The 17,126-nt window shown below is 41.8% G+C and overlaps 1 protein-coding gene across 1 annotated transcript in view; it reads left to right on the top strand.

The window, feature by feature from the left end:
- Positions 1-14,154, top strand: part of man1a2 (mannosidase, alpha, class 1A, member 2) — a 135,752-nt gene extending 121,598 nt beyond the window's left edge. The window contains exons 13-14 of the mRNA XM_061053579.1: positions 4,149-4,264; positions 7,198-14,154. Of these exons, the coding sequence (XP_060909562.1) occupies positions 4,149-4,264; positions 7,198-7,333 (252 nt within the window). The 3' untranslated portion in view covers positions 7,334-14,154. The remainder of the gene's footprint in view (positions 1-4,148; positions 4,265-7,197) is intronic.
- The last annotated feature ends 2,972 nt before the right edge of the window (positions 14,155-17,126 follow it).

Below are 17,126 nucleotides of genomic sequence, written 5' to 3'. Positions count from 1 at the left end.
GTGGTTAGTTAGTGTTTTGATCTGAAAGTGGAGCAGAAATGAAAAGCCCTCTCTGTCCTCTTCATTTCTCCTCTTTCTGACGGAGGATTAAGCAGCTCATCTTCCATTCACTTCCTCGATGCGTCTCCTCTGTCTGAATCTCAGGCGGCCTGCTCGTCAAACATTTTTGTTTTCCCCCCTTTCACTGTTCTCCTACTCTCCTCTTTCTCTTTCTCCTGCCAATCTGCATGTCAGCTCCTTTTGCTCCATTTTTAAGCAGTGAAAGTTCTCGTCTTTGTTTCTCTGAGGGGGAGTGAGTGCAGACGCTCTCATGAGCAGAGTAAATACATCGGAGTGTGTTTGTGATATGTGAGTGACACATTAGAGAGCTGCTGCTGAAGGACTCATCATGGCTTCTCTTTAATTATTTCACATTGCATATAAACACAGAAACTAATGCAGTGGAGTCTTTATATTGATCTGACCTTGTTTAATGTTTAGCACATGAATAATCAAAGTCACCACGTTTTGGTGAGCACATTTAATATTTAGGAAACGATGTCTGAGTGGGTTGACTATTGTTTCCATTCAATCCAGTGTCCTGGGGCGCTGGTGCAGTGGCGCAGTGGTTAGTGCCTGCGTCCCATGTATGGAAGCTGTAGTCTTCCAAGCGGGCGGTCCAGGTTCAAATCCGGCCTGTGGCTCCTTCGTTCCCCCCTCTCGCTCTCTCTCTCTCTCTCTCTCTCTCTCCCTCTCTCCCTCTCTCCCTCCCCCATTTCTGACTCTATCCACTGTCCTATCTCTCAAGGCACAAAAAGCCCATAAATAAATCTTTAAAAAAAAAATATATTTTCAAATAGTCATCATCCATCCATTTTCTTCACCACTTTTCCCGTTCGGGGTCGCGGGGGGTTGGAGCTGATCCTAGCTCCAAATGGTTACACCATGGACTGTTCACAAGTCAATCACAGGGCTGACATAGAGACAGACTCAAATAGTCATCAAATAAAACAAAATCAAATACCAAAAAATATATATCGTTCTGTAGCTGGCTTACCTTTGGACAGAGTTGTATTTATATTTTTATAGTACTGAAAACTCTTCTCCTTCCATTTTCATTTCTCTGTTAGGGTTTAAGTGTAGCATTGTTATTCTCTAAGTGTTTTTAGTAGGCGTTCAGACTTGTGAACTAACTGCATACCTGCAAACAAAGAGCAGATTTCATATATTTTAGGCTAATAGCTCATGTTATCCTCTTTCTTTAATTTGCATCTTCTCTTCTATTGTTCATATTTTCCTTTATTTCTAATGTTCTTTGTCTCTTTCAAACACACAGTCACATTTTCACACAAAGCCTGACACTGTCCTACTCTCTTCATCTGTTGATCTCTTTCGCCCTCACTTACTGTACACACACCCACCCACACACACACACACACACACACACACACACACACACACTTTTCTCACAAACACTTGTGATCTTCTCTGCATGTTGCGTCACACACACTCCCCTCCGTACCCCAGCTGCATCCATCTGACGCATCAAAAACCTGCATCTGTCCAACCCGCTTCCTCTTTACACATCAGCCATGTAAACATTTTCTCGCCTTTACGTGTTGATTTGCGCACGTGTGTGTGTGCGTGTAGCATCTGTACTTGTGTGTGTCAGAGTGTGTGGAGGTGAAGTCGAGCTGCTGGAATGTGAAACGTGTCCTCGCTTAGCAGCTGCAGACACACTCCTCCTACAAGTACACTTTTATTGGGTAATTTATTTAGCACAGATGGTCCTGATGTCTGTGTGTGTGTGTGTGTGTGTGTCTGTGTGTGTGTGTGTGTCTGTGTGTGTGTCTGTGTGTGTGTGTGTGTGTGTGTGTGTGTGTGTGTGTGTGTGTTTTACATTTATAAGTACAGTTAAATAAACGAGATGTACTGTAGTGAGAAGGTTAGAAGTTCCCAGACTGCTGAGCGTCTATTCAAGTGGAAATGTGACCTGTGTCTTAATGTCTTTTTAAGCAGCCAGACATAATAAAGGATACACTGAGCTTGATATAAGTGCGTGCGTGCGTGTGTGCGTGCGTGCACAGGCTGCAGTGGGGCTTTGGAAGGGCAAATGCATGTCTGGAGCAGCAGCCCATTAATAGCGGGAATTACGGGTCCAAACTCGTCATGACGGAAATCTGCTGATAGCAAAATGGTCACTCCAGGACAGGATGGAGGGAGACGTGTGTGTGCGTGTGTGCGTGCGTGTGTGTGTGTGTGTGTGCGTGCGTGTGTGTGCGCGTGCGTGCGTGTGTGTGCGTGCGACATAGAGAGCAAGAGAGAGCGAGACAATGACGTAGATAATTCTTTCAATTACATGCGTTAGTAGTGAAAGTCGACAAGGTATGAGCAGGAGAGTCACACAGACAGAATTTTTATGGACATGCCAATTTCACCGTTAAAAGTCGTCACTGTAAATCAATAGAGCGCACAGTTAAGGTCTGCCAGTCAGCAGCTGCACCAACGCTGCATTTGTAATGACTTATTACAGACTTGTGTGGATGCAGATGGGGGAGCACCTGTTCACAAATTGAATTTTGTTTTACTCCTCCACTCCTGAAACAATGTCTTCCTGTATGTGAGAAGTTGCTGGATGTTTTGATCTTCAGATGATGTCACTGTTAGTCTACCTGATCATGCTTTGGGTAAAACTGATCCTGATAATGAAACGTTTAGCTTTGCCATGATTGGACGCTGAGTTGGCCCTCTTAAAGACAGAGTCAGTAGCTTTATCCTAGAAAATAAAATAGATTTAAAAAGTCAAAAGTAATGCTGCTCAATCATCACACTGGGCCTCCATACAGGGGTTAATTTATTTATAAAGCATGTCTTTATTTTATGAACGATACATGTTATGCAAAGTGAGGCAGGAGAGTGACCTGATTGATAGGTGGGCGCTTTGTAACGGTTCATCAAGAGGCTTAAAACCCACCTCAGCTCCAGCTCTCGTCTAGTCGTTAGGTTTGACTGAAAGTTAGGCTGAGGCAGGATTTCCAACATGGCGGATGCTGCCGATGAGTCTCCAGAGCCTCCTGCAGGAACATCAGGGTGACATCACTCAGGCTTCGTCCTTTGATATTTACAGTCCATGGTTTTTATTCTGGATGTTTTTATGGAGACGAGGAAGTTATCAGACTGTTTTAATTGTCCACATTCTGACTGGCTGTCCTCGCTGTTGTCGTTTTGTTGTTTTTGAAACGCTGACATCACATCTGTTGTGCTCTGAGGATCAAAGATAAACCCTGGAAAGCAGAAGTGAATAGACAGAGAGGGGATTTACATCACTATTCAAACCTCCTACAAAAGGAGCCTGAACGTGTCCTGAAAAGGCTGAACATCTTGTAAGGAAATTCAAACTTCTCCAATGTACCAAAAACAAAATCAGCCTGAATCTGAATGAAGCAAACAATTCACTCAATACACAGATCACACGCTGTTGTTTTGTCAATCACAGACAGCGAGTGAAAGAAATCAAAACAAAAGACGTGTTTAGAAAGAAACATCTCCCATTTTTCATTCAACCCTTTGGCATTTATCAAAAATCAGATTCAGCAAGGACAATCTGCCTGTAGAAACCTGAAATAACCTTGCAGATATGCAACAGCATCTTCAAATGCAGCGTAAAATAGAACACATGGGGAGTGTGTCCACTTTTCAATGAGCTGTCTGTGTTAGACCAGAGACAAAAAGCAAATGTTAGAAAATGAAATGTAAATGCAGGGGAAGCAAGGCGAGGCTTTTGTGCTAATCTTCTTTTCCTCCAGTTTTCTACGGCTGCTGTTTCCTGTGTGTGTCTCCGCAGGACTCGCTCTAATCTGTCACCAGCAAAGAAATTAATTATAGCATGCTTTTGAAGGCTTATTAAAATTGTGCTCTCCTCTCCCCACCCCCACCACCGTTTTTCCTGGCCCTTTTTTCCTCTTGCTTCTCCTTGTGTGTTTCTTCCTCTTTCGGATCCTCTTCTTATTCTTTTGCCTTTTCTTTCCGACTTCTGTCCTTTTTCTGTTTCTCTTTTTCTGTGTTTCTACTTCTAAACTTATATCTCCTTTGCTCTTCTTTTGTTTCTTTTCCATCTCATACTCTTTTCTTGTCTGATCCTCTCTTCCCTCCTTCCTTGTCTCCTCCAGGCCATTGATAAGTTCTGCAGGGTGAGCGGAGGCTTCTCGGGGGTGAAGGACGTCTACTCCTCCAACCCGACCTACGACGATGTCCAGCAGAGCTTCTTCCTGGCCGAGACACTCAAGTAAGATTACACTGCACTGACAGATTGATTAATTATCATCTGTCCTTCTGTTGATTAATAAATCACTTCTGTGATTAATGCAATGATTTGGTGGGTAGTGGAGTGTCTGATTGAAGGAACTTGCCATCCCAGATTGCAACAATTACTATTTTCTTTTCTTTTTTAAATCAAATTCATTATAATAAATGAGAAGAAAACTATTTTTCTAAGAAGCAGTATGTGAGACAAAAACTTTCAAAAAATGGACGAACAGCTTCAAAAGAAAGCGGTGAACCTTCACGATTTAAAGGATGTCTGTCATGTCTGATTTGGTCTGACTTTGATTCCCGGCAGACACAGGTGAAAAAGGTTAAGTGTGTGAAGTCAATACGACACCAGACACTCATCCAAATACAACACAAGAGCTGTTGGTGGTTTTGTTTACAACACGGCCACGATTTCAAACGGAGAAGTCAGTCCCATTTTGGATCTTTTCCACCAACCGCGACTGCAGTCCTGTTTTTAGAACTTAAAGAAAGACAGAAGTGGGGCGATAGATAGCCAAGCGGTTATGACGCGCGCACCATGTACAGAGGCTACAGTCCTCGTTACAGCAGCCGTAGTTAAGTCAATAAAAGTCACTGAAGGAAAAGGAAGAGAATGATCCGTCTGGGAGTGAAAAAGAAAGAGGAAGAGTGTCACTGGCAGACATGGTAATTGGAGGGGCCCCCAATTAATTTATGCCTAGGGCCCCAACAGACTCTAGGATTGCCACTGTCAACACTTACACTTAATGCACGATGTATGAGAAGCTTCATTTCGCTGACGATCTAATGAGGCTTCTGCTCAAATAAAATGCCACACTACAAGGCAAAGGTGTACTTCATGACATCATTACGCCTTTTTTCATACTCACAGTGAAACATGAACTAATAAAACTTAATAAACTACTCAAATATTCAAATTCAAATAACTTAATTTATCTGTTAGGAGCTTCAGTCTTGTGAAAAGCATCAGTGCAGCATAAAAACAAACCACACATACACCAGTGAGTATCACATATCAACATCCAAAGTGCAACCTACAAGTCCTGAGTGAGGGAAGCATAACAAATGATGCATGACAGATTTTAATAACCTTCTCATTGGCTGTTTTATATTCAACATTGGTTCAATTCATTGTTTATTCTGGTTCTAAAGGGACAGTAGAACATTGACTCTCTGTACAATTGCTGGATGTCAGAATGAACCATCTAAAGTTACTAATTAGTGTTAACAAAGTATTTAAAGGCTGATAAATGTCTCTGCCTGTTCTGACATCTCTGTGGTTTGTCGTCTTCATCATCCTCATCTTCACTGATGGCTGAAAGTAGGAGATGCGCAGGATTCAGACAGTCACCCAGAGGGGGAAGAGAGGCCTTTAATGGCTCTCTGACGCCCCCTGCTGGCAGCAGTTTGAACGCCGTCTCTTCCTGGTGTTACTGTACATGTAAACAGACTGGATATTACACCATGTTCACAGTCGTAGCTGTCAATCAAACCATGCAAAAGGTCAAAGATAATCATAAAACAGCACACTAGGTGCTCTGTCAGCAGGATTCTAATGATCCAACCTTTTTTTTTTTTTACTCAAATGTGTCAAAAATTATGAACCACAAAGCGTCAAATATCAGGAACATTTTTTATTTGGTGTGTAAGTCGTTAAAGGTCAGCCGTCACACCGGCACGTTGTTGACATTTGAATGGCTCCGTGTGCCGCAGACTTCAGTGTCTATCTGCTCTCATTCTTTGTTCCTGCCGGCTGCCAGCCAATCACATCACAGCAATACAGCAGCTCGGTGTCACACAGGCTGCTGATTAATAATAATAACAATACTTTAATTTATATAGCGCTTTCAGTCAAAGTTCTGTAAAAAAGTTCAAACAAAATACAGTTTAAAACACATTTCAGAAACTAAAAACAATTAAAAACACACTCGGACTCTCAGAAAAACATACAGAGAAATCATGACTCATACACAACAGTAAACAGATGGGTCTTTAGCTTAGCTTTAAATACCTCAACATAACAAGCCTGCCTGATGTCCAGAGGTAAACTGTTCCAAAGTGTCGGTGCACGAAAAGAAAAAGCCCGCTCACCAACTGTCTTCTTTCTGACCTTTGGGACACTCAGAAGACCCGTCCCCTGAGAACGCAGGGCTCGGGCAGGCACATAGGGGTTCACCAGGTCGGTAAGGTACAATGGTGCGCTGCCATTTAATATTTTAAAAGTTAGTAGCAACACCTTAAAATCTGCTCTGGCATGAATAGGGAGCCAATGAAGAGAGGCCAACACCGGGGTAATGTGTTCATATCTGCAGGCTCCGGTCAGAACACGAGCTAAGACTTTTCTTTGGCAGACCCGACAGAAGGACATTACAGTAATCCAGCCTAGATGACACAAAGGCATGGATGAGGACCTCCGCGTCCTTAAATGACAAGATTGATCTGATCTTGGAGATGTTCCTTAGGATTGGATAACTATGATTGTTGTAAAAATGTATAACCTGCTTCAGTTTTTGAGATTGGTTTAAATGTTTCTTGAAGAGTCAAACACAGTAGCAGGTATTGAATGAAAGCTCTACTCTGGACTCTGAACACAGGAATTATTTAAGCAGGTGGATTTTAGAGAGAGAGAGAGATAGACTGAGAAGCCAGCTTAAACACCAAGCAAAAACTAGAGGCAGGGTTTATGATGGGTGATTAGCTAGCATGTCTCTGTATATTAACGTTGATTGCTGAGACATGCTTAGCTACAAATTCAGAATGTTGTTTGATGTTTGGAAAATGATTTGCAGTTTGTGGTCATTTAATTATTTCTTCTTCTTCTTCACCTTCCTCACCCGATCCCTTTCATTCACACCTTTCCCTCCCTCCCTAAACCCCATACATCCCAATCCACTCACCCCCCCTCAGGTACCTGTACCTGTTGTTCTCCAGCGACGACCTGATGCCGTTGGAGAGCTGGGTCTTCAACACGGAGGCTCACCCGCTTCCTGTCCTCCACCTGGGCAACATCACCCTGCCTGGCAGCGAGCCAGCTCAGCGGTAGACGGGCCCTTCAGTTCCTCCACTACAGCACCAGGGGGCACCCCCTGCCTGCCTGCCCCCCTAAAAAAACCTTAAAAAAAACACCAACACTGGACAAAGTTACATTGAGCTCTCAGACTGCAGACATGACCCAGAGGAGACGGAGAGAGAGAGCCTGTGCAGCATGGAGACGACTTAAAGTCTTCTTCTCCTCTTTTACCTTTTACTTTCTGGACTCTCTCAGTCCGTCTCTCTGAGGGACGGTGGGTTCGCTGCTCAGCCTCACGACTGGCTTGAAACGACTCTTTTCTCTGAAAGACAGAGCTCCTAAACAGGAGGCTTTTTTGTTATTATTTTTAGTGTTTCTTTGAGATTTGACCAAACTTTTCCTCCCATATAGACTCGCAGAGAGTGCACATGGGATTATTCTTGAAGGATCACTTAGTCAGTTGGACACTGTCCTGACGGAAGTGACATTTCTACACACGGACGGACTTGAGGACTCTACAGGGTCTGTTAATGAGTTGTGTTTTTTCTTTCTGTTTGGACAAATCCTTAAAGGGGACACAGGGTTGAATCAAAGCCCTTCATTTTTTCCCTCCCCCCCCCCCAACTCCTGTTTAATCTTCATCAGACAAACTTTCACCTGGAACTGTACTCAGCTCGTCACGTCATCAGTGCGGGGGCCGGTTATAGTCCCACACCTCCTCCTCTATTCCTCCTTGGACCATTGTAAGTGGAACAGTAGTACACAGGGACAGCAGCAGGCCTCCCCTCATCTTCACTCGACATATTTCCAGTTTCTCTTCCACTTTGAGACGCCACCGGGTCACAACTTTACCCCCCCCCCCCCCCCTAAAAAAAAAAAACACATTCTGCTGCTTCTCGTTTGGACGCTGCTTTTCAAACCATTCTCTCATCTTGTGCTTTCTCTCATTTCTCAACTTTTCCTAGCTCAACCCGATTTATTTTTCTTCGCCAGTGAGATGAGGCGAGAACACAACCATGATTTAGTGTGAGTGTAAATGTGTGAGCGAGTGTGTGGTGGTTAAAATAACCTGTGCTGTAAATGATTTATCCATGCACTTTGTTTGGGGAAGAAGAGGCAAGTTAGAGGTGTGGTGCTGACAGAGATGAATAAATGAAGACCCTCCTGTGTCTCCCGACTGAACCGCCATGACACATTGGTCTCTCTTCAAATCCATATCACCAGGTCGACTGCCAAACTCTTAAGTTATTTTCAGATTCTCTGACGTTCTCTGCTTTTATTTTCCATATTTCATACCCTCTGCTCAAGCTTACATTTCAACCTCTACCTCTCCTACGCATCTTAAAAAGTCCTTCAGTGTTCAGGTTCCTCTGCCGACTCTGTGAACTCCTGCAGAGAATGAAAAATTAAAGGGCAATGACACTATTTTGAAACCTGGCCCTACTTTGACGTATTTGGATTTTTAATAACTATCAAAGTTTGGAATTGATCCAGGCTTGTTTGTTTGTGTTATTTAGTGACTTTGTGTTTTCTCAATTAAGACGCAATAACACAAAATAAAAAAAACACAGATTGAGGTAATGGTAGACCATCGACTCCCATGATCTGCAAGTAGAAAAAACAGTTGAAGTCTGGTGGCTCTGAAACGGAGCGATGTGACAGATGTTCCTGGTTTCAAAAAGTATCTTTCTCTTTAAGAGAAAAGTCCATATCTGTAGATACTCCTGAACCAATCGGAGCCTGTCTGTGTTTAAAACAAGCCATGGGTTTACTTTCATTTTTATGGAAGCCCTAAGAGGACAAGCATCCATACATTTATCCAGACTATATTTGGATTTTCTTGAGATCTGACCTTCTATATCTTGTTACCTCGGGAATACACCGCTGGTTTCCCCTTGATTTTGAAATTGAATTTGATTAAGCGTTCATTTCAGTAATTTTCTCAAAATCTCAAGAAATGTAGTTATCACGAGAGAACCAGCGTTGTTATAATAACATAAACATAAAGTTGTGATCCCGAGAAAACAACCGAAAATGACTTTATCTTACTTTGTCACAGGAAACGGAGTAAAATAAAATGTGTGGATGTCGACTTGTGGCTTCTGTAGATTCGGCACTTTTGCCTCTAAAATACTTTTTTTGCTGCCCATTTCAAAGCTTCAGACCGAAACTATTTACTGGAGCAACTTTTCAGACCATTACATCTTTTACACTCCAGAATATATCACGCTAAAATGGGTCTGGATTTAAGAGTCTCCAAAAATGTCACAACATCCACATTTTGGAGAATCTTTTAGAAATGTTCTTATTTGGAATCATTTTACAATTTTGGGGGGTAAAGTGCTGAAATGTGATTTTTTTTTTTTTTTTTTTTTTTTTTTAAGTTGAATTGTTTAATTTACACTTTCGAGCTGTAAACCGGTCCCGTTTGTTTGTAGTGAACAATCAGAACCTGCTCATGTAGAAATGGATCTGACCCTGTGACCCTCGTTTCCCCTCGCTTAATGCCATCAACATATCATCAAACACTGAATATCAATATCATGAAGAAGCTGAAGTATAGGAAAGCAAGATCAGTAAAATAAAGAGGCAAATTTTAAAAAGTAGGGCTGGTTTAGATACAGACACAGCCTCTGCTGAGTCATTGAAACGTCTCCTTACTTTAAGGGTTCTACAGTCCGAGTACTGGACTCGCTCCGGATGGTGAGATTTATCAAGAGCTTGACCTCGTTGAAAGAAGTCAGAGCCTCCGCCCACCAAGCTGTCTGCTCAGTTACCAGCACAGTTTCTGCCTGCAGTTATCGCTCCTGACACGACTCTCTCTCTGCAGCATCCAGAGCGGTGTGAGGCATGTACTGCTCGGGTTGTTCAGATAACAGATCCTAAAGTCTGTGCAGCAGAATGAGGTTAGCAAAAGAGCCAAACAAGCTTCCACTCTACAGGTGGAAGACAGATTTACTACAAAGTTTACTCTCGTTAATTTATCAAGCAATCAGCAGCTTTTCTAAGACTCTGCAAAAGACGCTGTGTGGGAAAATATGCTAATTTAGACAACCATCTTTGCAGAAAAGATTTCAATCCTGTGCCATTAAAAGCTGCAGGTTTTGTCACAGAATATTTTGTGTAAGGCCCATCATCCAACAACTCACACAAACACATTGATTACACCTAATTATTCGCTTTAAGATCAACTGGCAGAGACCAGAAGAAGAGTGTGTTGAGTAAAGACAAAGTATACTAAAACAGAAACCATTCATTATAGCTACACAAGATGACAACTTAATGTTTTTACAAGTGAGGCCGGGGGAGTCCTGTTGAGGATTTATCATCTCAAAATGCAGCAACACGAGTCAGAGAGTGAGGTTGTTAATATGAAATAAGGAAATCAAGACGTGTTGTATCTTTAACGCCAACGCCAAAAGCTACACAACATTAGCCAAATGTTTTTTTCCATTATTTTTGTCCTTGAATAAAAGTTGATAAGTTAAATTTAAAGATAGAAAATAGTCTTAATGATGGGCTCAGTGAAGCTGTGCAATGACCGTGTGTGTGTGTGTGTGTGTGCATGAGAGAGAAATGAGTGTGTCTGAGATCATTATAGCCCTCTTACCAGTTATCATCAACATGAACCCCTAAATACAGAGGTGATGCTTGTTGACAGGCAAGGCCCCCCCACTTCTCAAAGTCACCAGAGAAAATGAAGGAGGAGGAATTATCCATCTGGGAGCGGAGAAAATAAGGCAAAACATTGAATCATCACTGCCACCAGCAAAAAAAAAAAGGAGGCTAACGAGCTCCCTCCACATGCTGATGATGGTACCATAGCCCCGTTTCCACCAAGCGGTCCGGTCTGGTTCAGTACAGTTTGGTAAAGTAAACCCTGATCTTGCTTGTGTTTCTACAGTCAACCGTACTCTTACACATCAATAAATCACAGCGGTGTGACATCGTGTAGACAACCAATAAATTAAACAAAGAAGAACATGACGCAGTAAAAACAAAGGGCCTCATTCACTAACAGTGCGTTTGAAGCACAAATCTGGGATTCATCAATACATTCTTACTTGAATTTATTCTTACTCTGCGAACAAAAATAGAACTTCCTCAGACCATGCGTATGCACAAAGGATTGACCAGCTTTCTCAGAAAATGTTAACACACACTCTTTTGACTAAATGCATGACATTAGAAATACGTTCAGTAAAAAAAAAAATATTTTATATATTATTTTTTTTAAATGTTGAAAAGACAAGCATTAAAAATGTGAATTTACTAATGCATTGACTAAATGTATTAAATAATCATGAAATGTTCGCCTTATCATCCTTTAATCTAAAATCTTAAATCTAATCGTCGACCACTCCCACTAATATTGCTATGAAATATCGCATTTGTAACCAAAACCAGCTGATTAATTGGAGCCTATGTAAGAGCATGCAGGGAACATTCATGATTATGATTTACGTCACACACAAGAAAGTTTAAAGATCAAGCCTTGCTGAAGCAAATTGCAGCTCCTAAAAACGTATACGTGTCCGCACCTCACCGCTCTCGTCCTGATACACCAATAGGATGTCCTTATATGGAGAGATGGGGGCGTGGTAGTATGCTGATTGCAGGTTGCGAGCATGCGCCTGACGATTTAGAATGATTCTGATTCACTAACATACGCAAGATGGTGAGAACAAAATATGCTGGTACGCACGTGTCATGAATCTGACGGTGATTTTGCGTATGCACTTATTTTATGCGCAGAGTAAGAACATTTCTACGCACATATTAGTGAATGAGGCCCAATGATTCCTAGGAAGGTCTGCATCTCTGAGGCGCTGGCAGGATATATCTGCAGAACATTTAAACATTTTGTGTTTGTCCTTTACTAATGCTGCCACACGGGAAGTGAAGACTCTTTCGACCAATCAACGGACTGCAGGGTGTCTAGCTCCAACCTTTAGGGTCAGATTGATACACTTGGCGCCCCAACAGAAGGGTACCAAAAAAGTAGGACAGTACGGATCAGGTATTTTGTTACCCTACCCAACTTTTGACAGTGAAAACACCCCATAAATGTGTACTGAACTGAACCAGACCGCTTGGTGGAAAAGGGGCTTATTGTGTATAACATGAAGGTGATGAACGCTGATTGGAGGGCCCCTGTAGATTTTTTGCCTCGGGCCCCAACAGACTCTAGAACCGCCACTGCCCATATTTCCAAACTTTGCGTATCAGCTGACTGGTTCAGGTACAGAGATGAAAACAAGCTAAAGGGTAGGAATTGCACTTAACCAGGACGATTTTTTTGATCGAGAGTGTGTGTGTGTGTGTGTTCAGTGTCTGACTGCTTCTTTTCAAGCCTTATTGTCAGATGTGGCGCCTTGGCCGATACTGTGCTTTTTCTTCACATTCTTTGCTTTATATATATATTTTCAATACACCATTACGATTAAATTCCTTTTTTGTTGTTTTTCTTTGTAGTGACATTTGCATGTGACGCGCATAAAAACATGCAGAACTGTGATGTAGTGAAAACAAGGAGGAAGACAAAGTTGATGCCCATGATGGGCAAAAGCTTTATGACTTTAATAAGCTTTAATATTTCATGTACATCCAACTGAAGTTCAGAATGACTCAAATCTTTCTATATCTCAAAACAAAAGCTGGTGTTTGAGTTAAGCTGATATCTAACCTTTCTGATTCTTAAAATGGAAATTAGAAACCAACAAATGGATTGATTGACATTTTTACAGCAAGTTCTGTTGGTGCAGCTGCTCTTTAAAACTCAAACGTTTAAGTTAAAATCGAAAGGATACATCTGGAGATGTTCTTTCCAGGTGTCTAAAAATCCAATGAAAGGACCAAATCCAGCTGTTTATGAATCTTACGAATGAGTGTCCATCTTCAGCCTGATCGACAGCATCTTATCCCCATGTGGTGTAGCGCTCAGTTTTCCTCCCAAGACTATCAAAACACATCCATGAGCACGCTCTGTGGCCTCACACACACCGTCCTTATGCCTCATATACTTCTGAAAACACCAAATATGTATTAACATAGTCATGAAAATGAATCCTAAACCAATGTATTGTTTCCCTGTTTGATGAACAAAAGCTTCAAACGACAGTGTCACCCATACATTTGGTTTTCAGAAGTTTGAGATCATAGAGGGGGCAGTGTTTCGGTGTTGGTCTTTTAGAGCATCATATTACTATCTGCATTATACTAAAGCTCTATAGAGGTGCTTTTCACTTGATTTGATACATATTTAGGTCCTGATTTGATAACCAGAGTAGGTATCAGTTGAGGACGTTTTGCCAAAATGTTTATTTGGGATTAAAACAGCGTTTTCCAAATTTCTGGCCGACATTAATCTCAATCTTGAGCGTAGTTTATATTTATTAAATCTTCATTTCTTTATTTAAATGAAACAACAGCAGTCTTTAGGAGAAGGACCTCCTCACAATAAACCATAACAACCTCCATCAGTGTACAAACAAGATATTTCTCCTCCCCATCCTGCTGTTCAACACGTTTTATTTCATCCATCTTCATCCATCCATCTCTGGTGGCAGTAAACTCTTTAACAGTCCGTTCATGCAGTACGGTCTCTGCTCTCAGCCCTCTATCCCCCGGTCTGTGACATCACGCTGACATCATCTCCATCTATATCTGATAGGGAGGAAGCCCAGGGGAAAGCTGGGCGGCCATGGAGTCGCTGGGACCGACGTTGATTTTGAAAAATTGAGTGTTCTGTATTTGTATTTTTACTGAGCTTAAAAAAAAAAAATCAAATTAAAGTATCTGTAAATATGTTTAAAACTGAGACACAAATTCAATAAAGATGTTATGAAAAGTGATCACAACTTGTGTTTTTGTTTGTTTAAAGGAACAAAGTTTACATTTTGTGTAGAAGATTGTTTGCAGCACACTGTCTAATTTTTCAAAAATATAAAGGTACTGGCAACTTTTCATTTCTACACCTTCATCACGCATCATGAGCAGAGTACAGAATAGCTACTGTAAAACACTTTTACATGATTGAAAACAAAATAAATTCAGCAATAGATCCCAAAAAGTACCAAAACTATAAACCTAACCACTCAATAAAAATCCTGTTAAACATCCCGATGAAGCTCTGACCTCTATATAATTAATTAATCAAAGGTTTGACATCATGATAAATAAAAGAGCTGTTCTCTGTCGCTGCTGCTCAGACGAGTTTGAAAGAACGGAAGTGTTGTGGGTTTTTGTTCTGCTCAGCCTGCTGTCGCATCCCTGCAGGCTGCTGGCAGAAAGCTGCTCAGCGATTTGAACGAACACACAAACAGCTTCTTCCAAACTGGCAGCTCACTTACTAATAAGCACCTTTCTTTGTGGCAGCCTTTGTTATTCACAGACTAGTTTTTTTTTTAGTTTTTTTTTTATTTATGCTGACACTGCATCCGTTCATGTTCAGAGCAACTCTGGTAAAAACACAATGTTCCCATCTGAGTCAACAGAAACTGTAATTTACATTTTTTTTTACTCGTTTGTATTTCAACTGAGGTGTGAAATGCGATGTAATATTCTTAAGAAGCATGAATCTCAACTCTTTGTAAATACTCTGTGGGGATTTTATTTTCCTCTCAACCACGACCTAAAGTGAAACCAAAGTGACGTCTGTGTTTGCTGTTTTCCAGAAACCGACAAACACCTGATCTCTGACAGCAAACAGCATATCTTTAATTGAACTGCCTGTCTAAGTTTGTCTTCTGTTACTCCTGGCTCAGGCTGTGGAGGGTGTAGGGGCGGAAGTAGCTCCTCCTGTGGGGACTTTGGTTGGGAACCGGAGGGTCGTCTGCTCAAGTCCTGGTGCAGGCCAAAATGTAGAAGTTGCTCTGGTAGCTGGAGAGGTGCTAGGTCACTTCCTGAGTACTGCCGTGGTGCCCTTGAGCAAGGCACTGAACCCAAACAGCTCTGGTGCAGTGCAGCAAAGGCGCGACAAATCACAGTGTATAAAGTCGTACTAAACAGCAAATTAAGTTATAAAGAACTCATAACATCTTAATAAGGTAAAGACCGATAGAACAGGCCATGCATCAAAAAGTGTTGAAAAGTTTTGATTTTCATGTAAAAAAGTGTTTCTGTAGTCCTCCAAGCAGGCAGCCCGGGTTCAAATTTGACCTGAGGCTCCTTTCCCGCATGTCATTCCCCTCTCTCTCCCTGATGTCTGACTCAATATGTCCTGTCTCTAAAATAAAGGCACACAAAAAAAATCCAAAAAGTAGAAATTGTAAAGTGTGATTTTTGCAGCAGGAGGCCGTACAGTCCTCTTCTGTGTGGCGTCTCTCAGCGCCATCTGGTGTAAACTAGAAAATCTCATTCAGGGCAGGTTCGTGTTTTCAAATGAATTAGTCTTTTCTTATGTGGTTAATCCATAAATATATCTCTTGCTATTTTTCTATGCTGCAAAGGTTATTTTATCTGGATGTCATCTGTATTAGAAAAATGTTTATGGAGAGTTTGAGGCACAGTCATCAGTAGCTGGATGTTCACTCTCTTACCTTCTTGTTCTGATCACACTGAAGGTTTGTGTGTTAGAAAAAGCTTTTGGATGGTCTAAATTCAAGGTCAGCTTCTGTGTGTGTGTGTGCGTGTGTGTGTGTGTGTGTGTGTGTGTGTGTGTGTGTGTGTGTGTGTGTGTGTGTCATAGATAGTCAGAGGGAAGGGAACAGGTGCTTCCTGTGATCCCCGTGTACAAACAGTTCCCTGATAATGCATATCATAAATATTGATGATCTCATCAGTATTTCCGTGTGTGTGTGTTTACCTCTGCAGGTGGAGGTGTGCACTTTTATCCCGCCTCATGTCGCAGGAAGACAAGATTGACTTCTCATAGGCAAACACGACTTTATAACATGTAGCGGGGGAAACACAACTTTGAGAAATGAGGTCTGTTGAGGCGCAGTGCAGAGGCACTGTTGCCCGGCTTGAGAACGGGACTTCAGTCCGCCAAAATCCTGGCGGACTGAAGTCCCGTTCTCAAGCCGGGCAACAGTGCCGGTAGCCGGGCAGCCAACTTAGCAAAGCTACCGCTCAACAAGACCTAATTTCTCAAAGTTGTGTTTCCCCCCTTACATGTTATAAAGTCGTGTTTGCCTATGAGAAGTCAAAATCCTGGCTATAAAAAAAGCTGAGCGTGAGTAACTTTTATGAATTGGAAATATTCCCTTTGACAAAGAAAATTTTCCTCTACAAGAGAGTTCCTGCTAAAACAGAATGATTAAATTAAATTCCGGTTTCAGTCTTGGATGGTTTAAGTGCTAATCGTGTGTGAATGTGTGTGTGTCCAGTTCCTGTGAACAAATCTTCCTCTTCTGATATTAGGGGAACTCTCCTGCAGTATTTGAACACAAAGCGTACACTGTACCACTCCTGCACATGTCGTGTAGCATCGCTGTATGACATTTAGCACTTCATCACCGCTGCAGCAATCAGTCAGAGAGAAACCCAGCACACTGTTTCCATCACTGCTCAGGGAGTGATTTAAATGAACCATGATTCGCTCGACTTCAGTGCGTCACAATAACTTATTTTATTCCCTCATTTGAATCCTCGATGTACAAAATGCAGAAATAACGCCACCGTGCATTCTTGTAATCATCATGTGATCACACCTCTCTAATTTGCTCCATGCCTCGGTCTTTTCATGAGATGTTCAGGCTGCTTTCCACACTGCTCAACTAAGGCGGCTCTTTGTGTAAAATGACTCACACTCTTGTTTTATTTTGGCGCCGCAGCAGCAGCTGATAAGAGCCTGTATGTTCAGACAGTTGTTAGTCGTTAAAAG

Source organism: Labrus mixtus, chromosome 13 (genome assembly GCF_963584025.1).
Source record: "Labrus mixtus chromosome 13, fLabMix1.1, whole genome shotgun sequence".
In the NCBI taxonomy this organism is placed as follows: Eukaryota; Metazoa; Chordata; class Actinopteri; order Labriformes; family Labridae; genus Labrus; species Labrus mixtus.
This window is presented reverse-complemented; position numbering and strand designations above follow the sequence as displayed.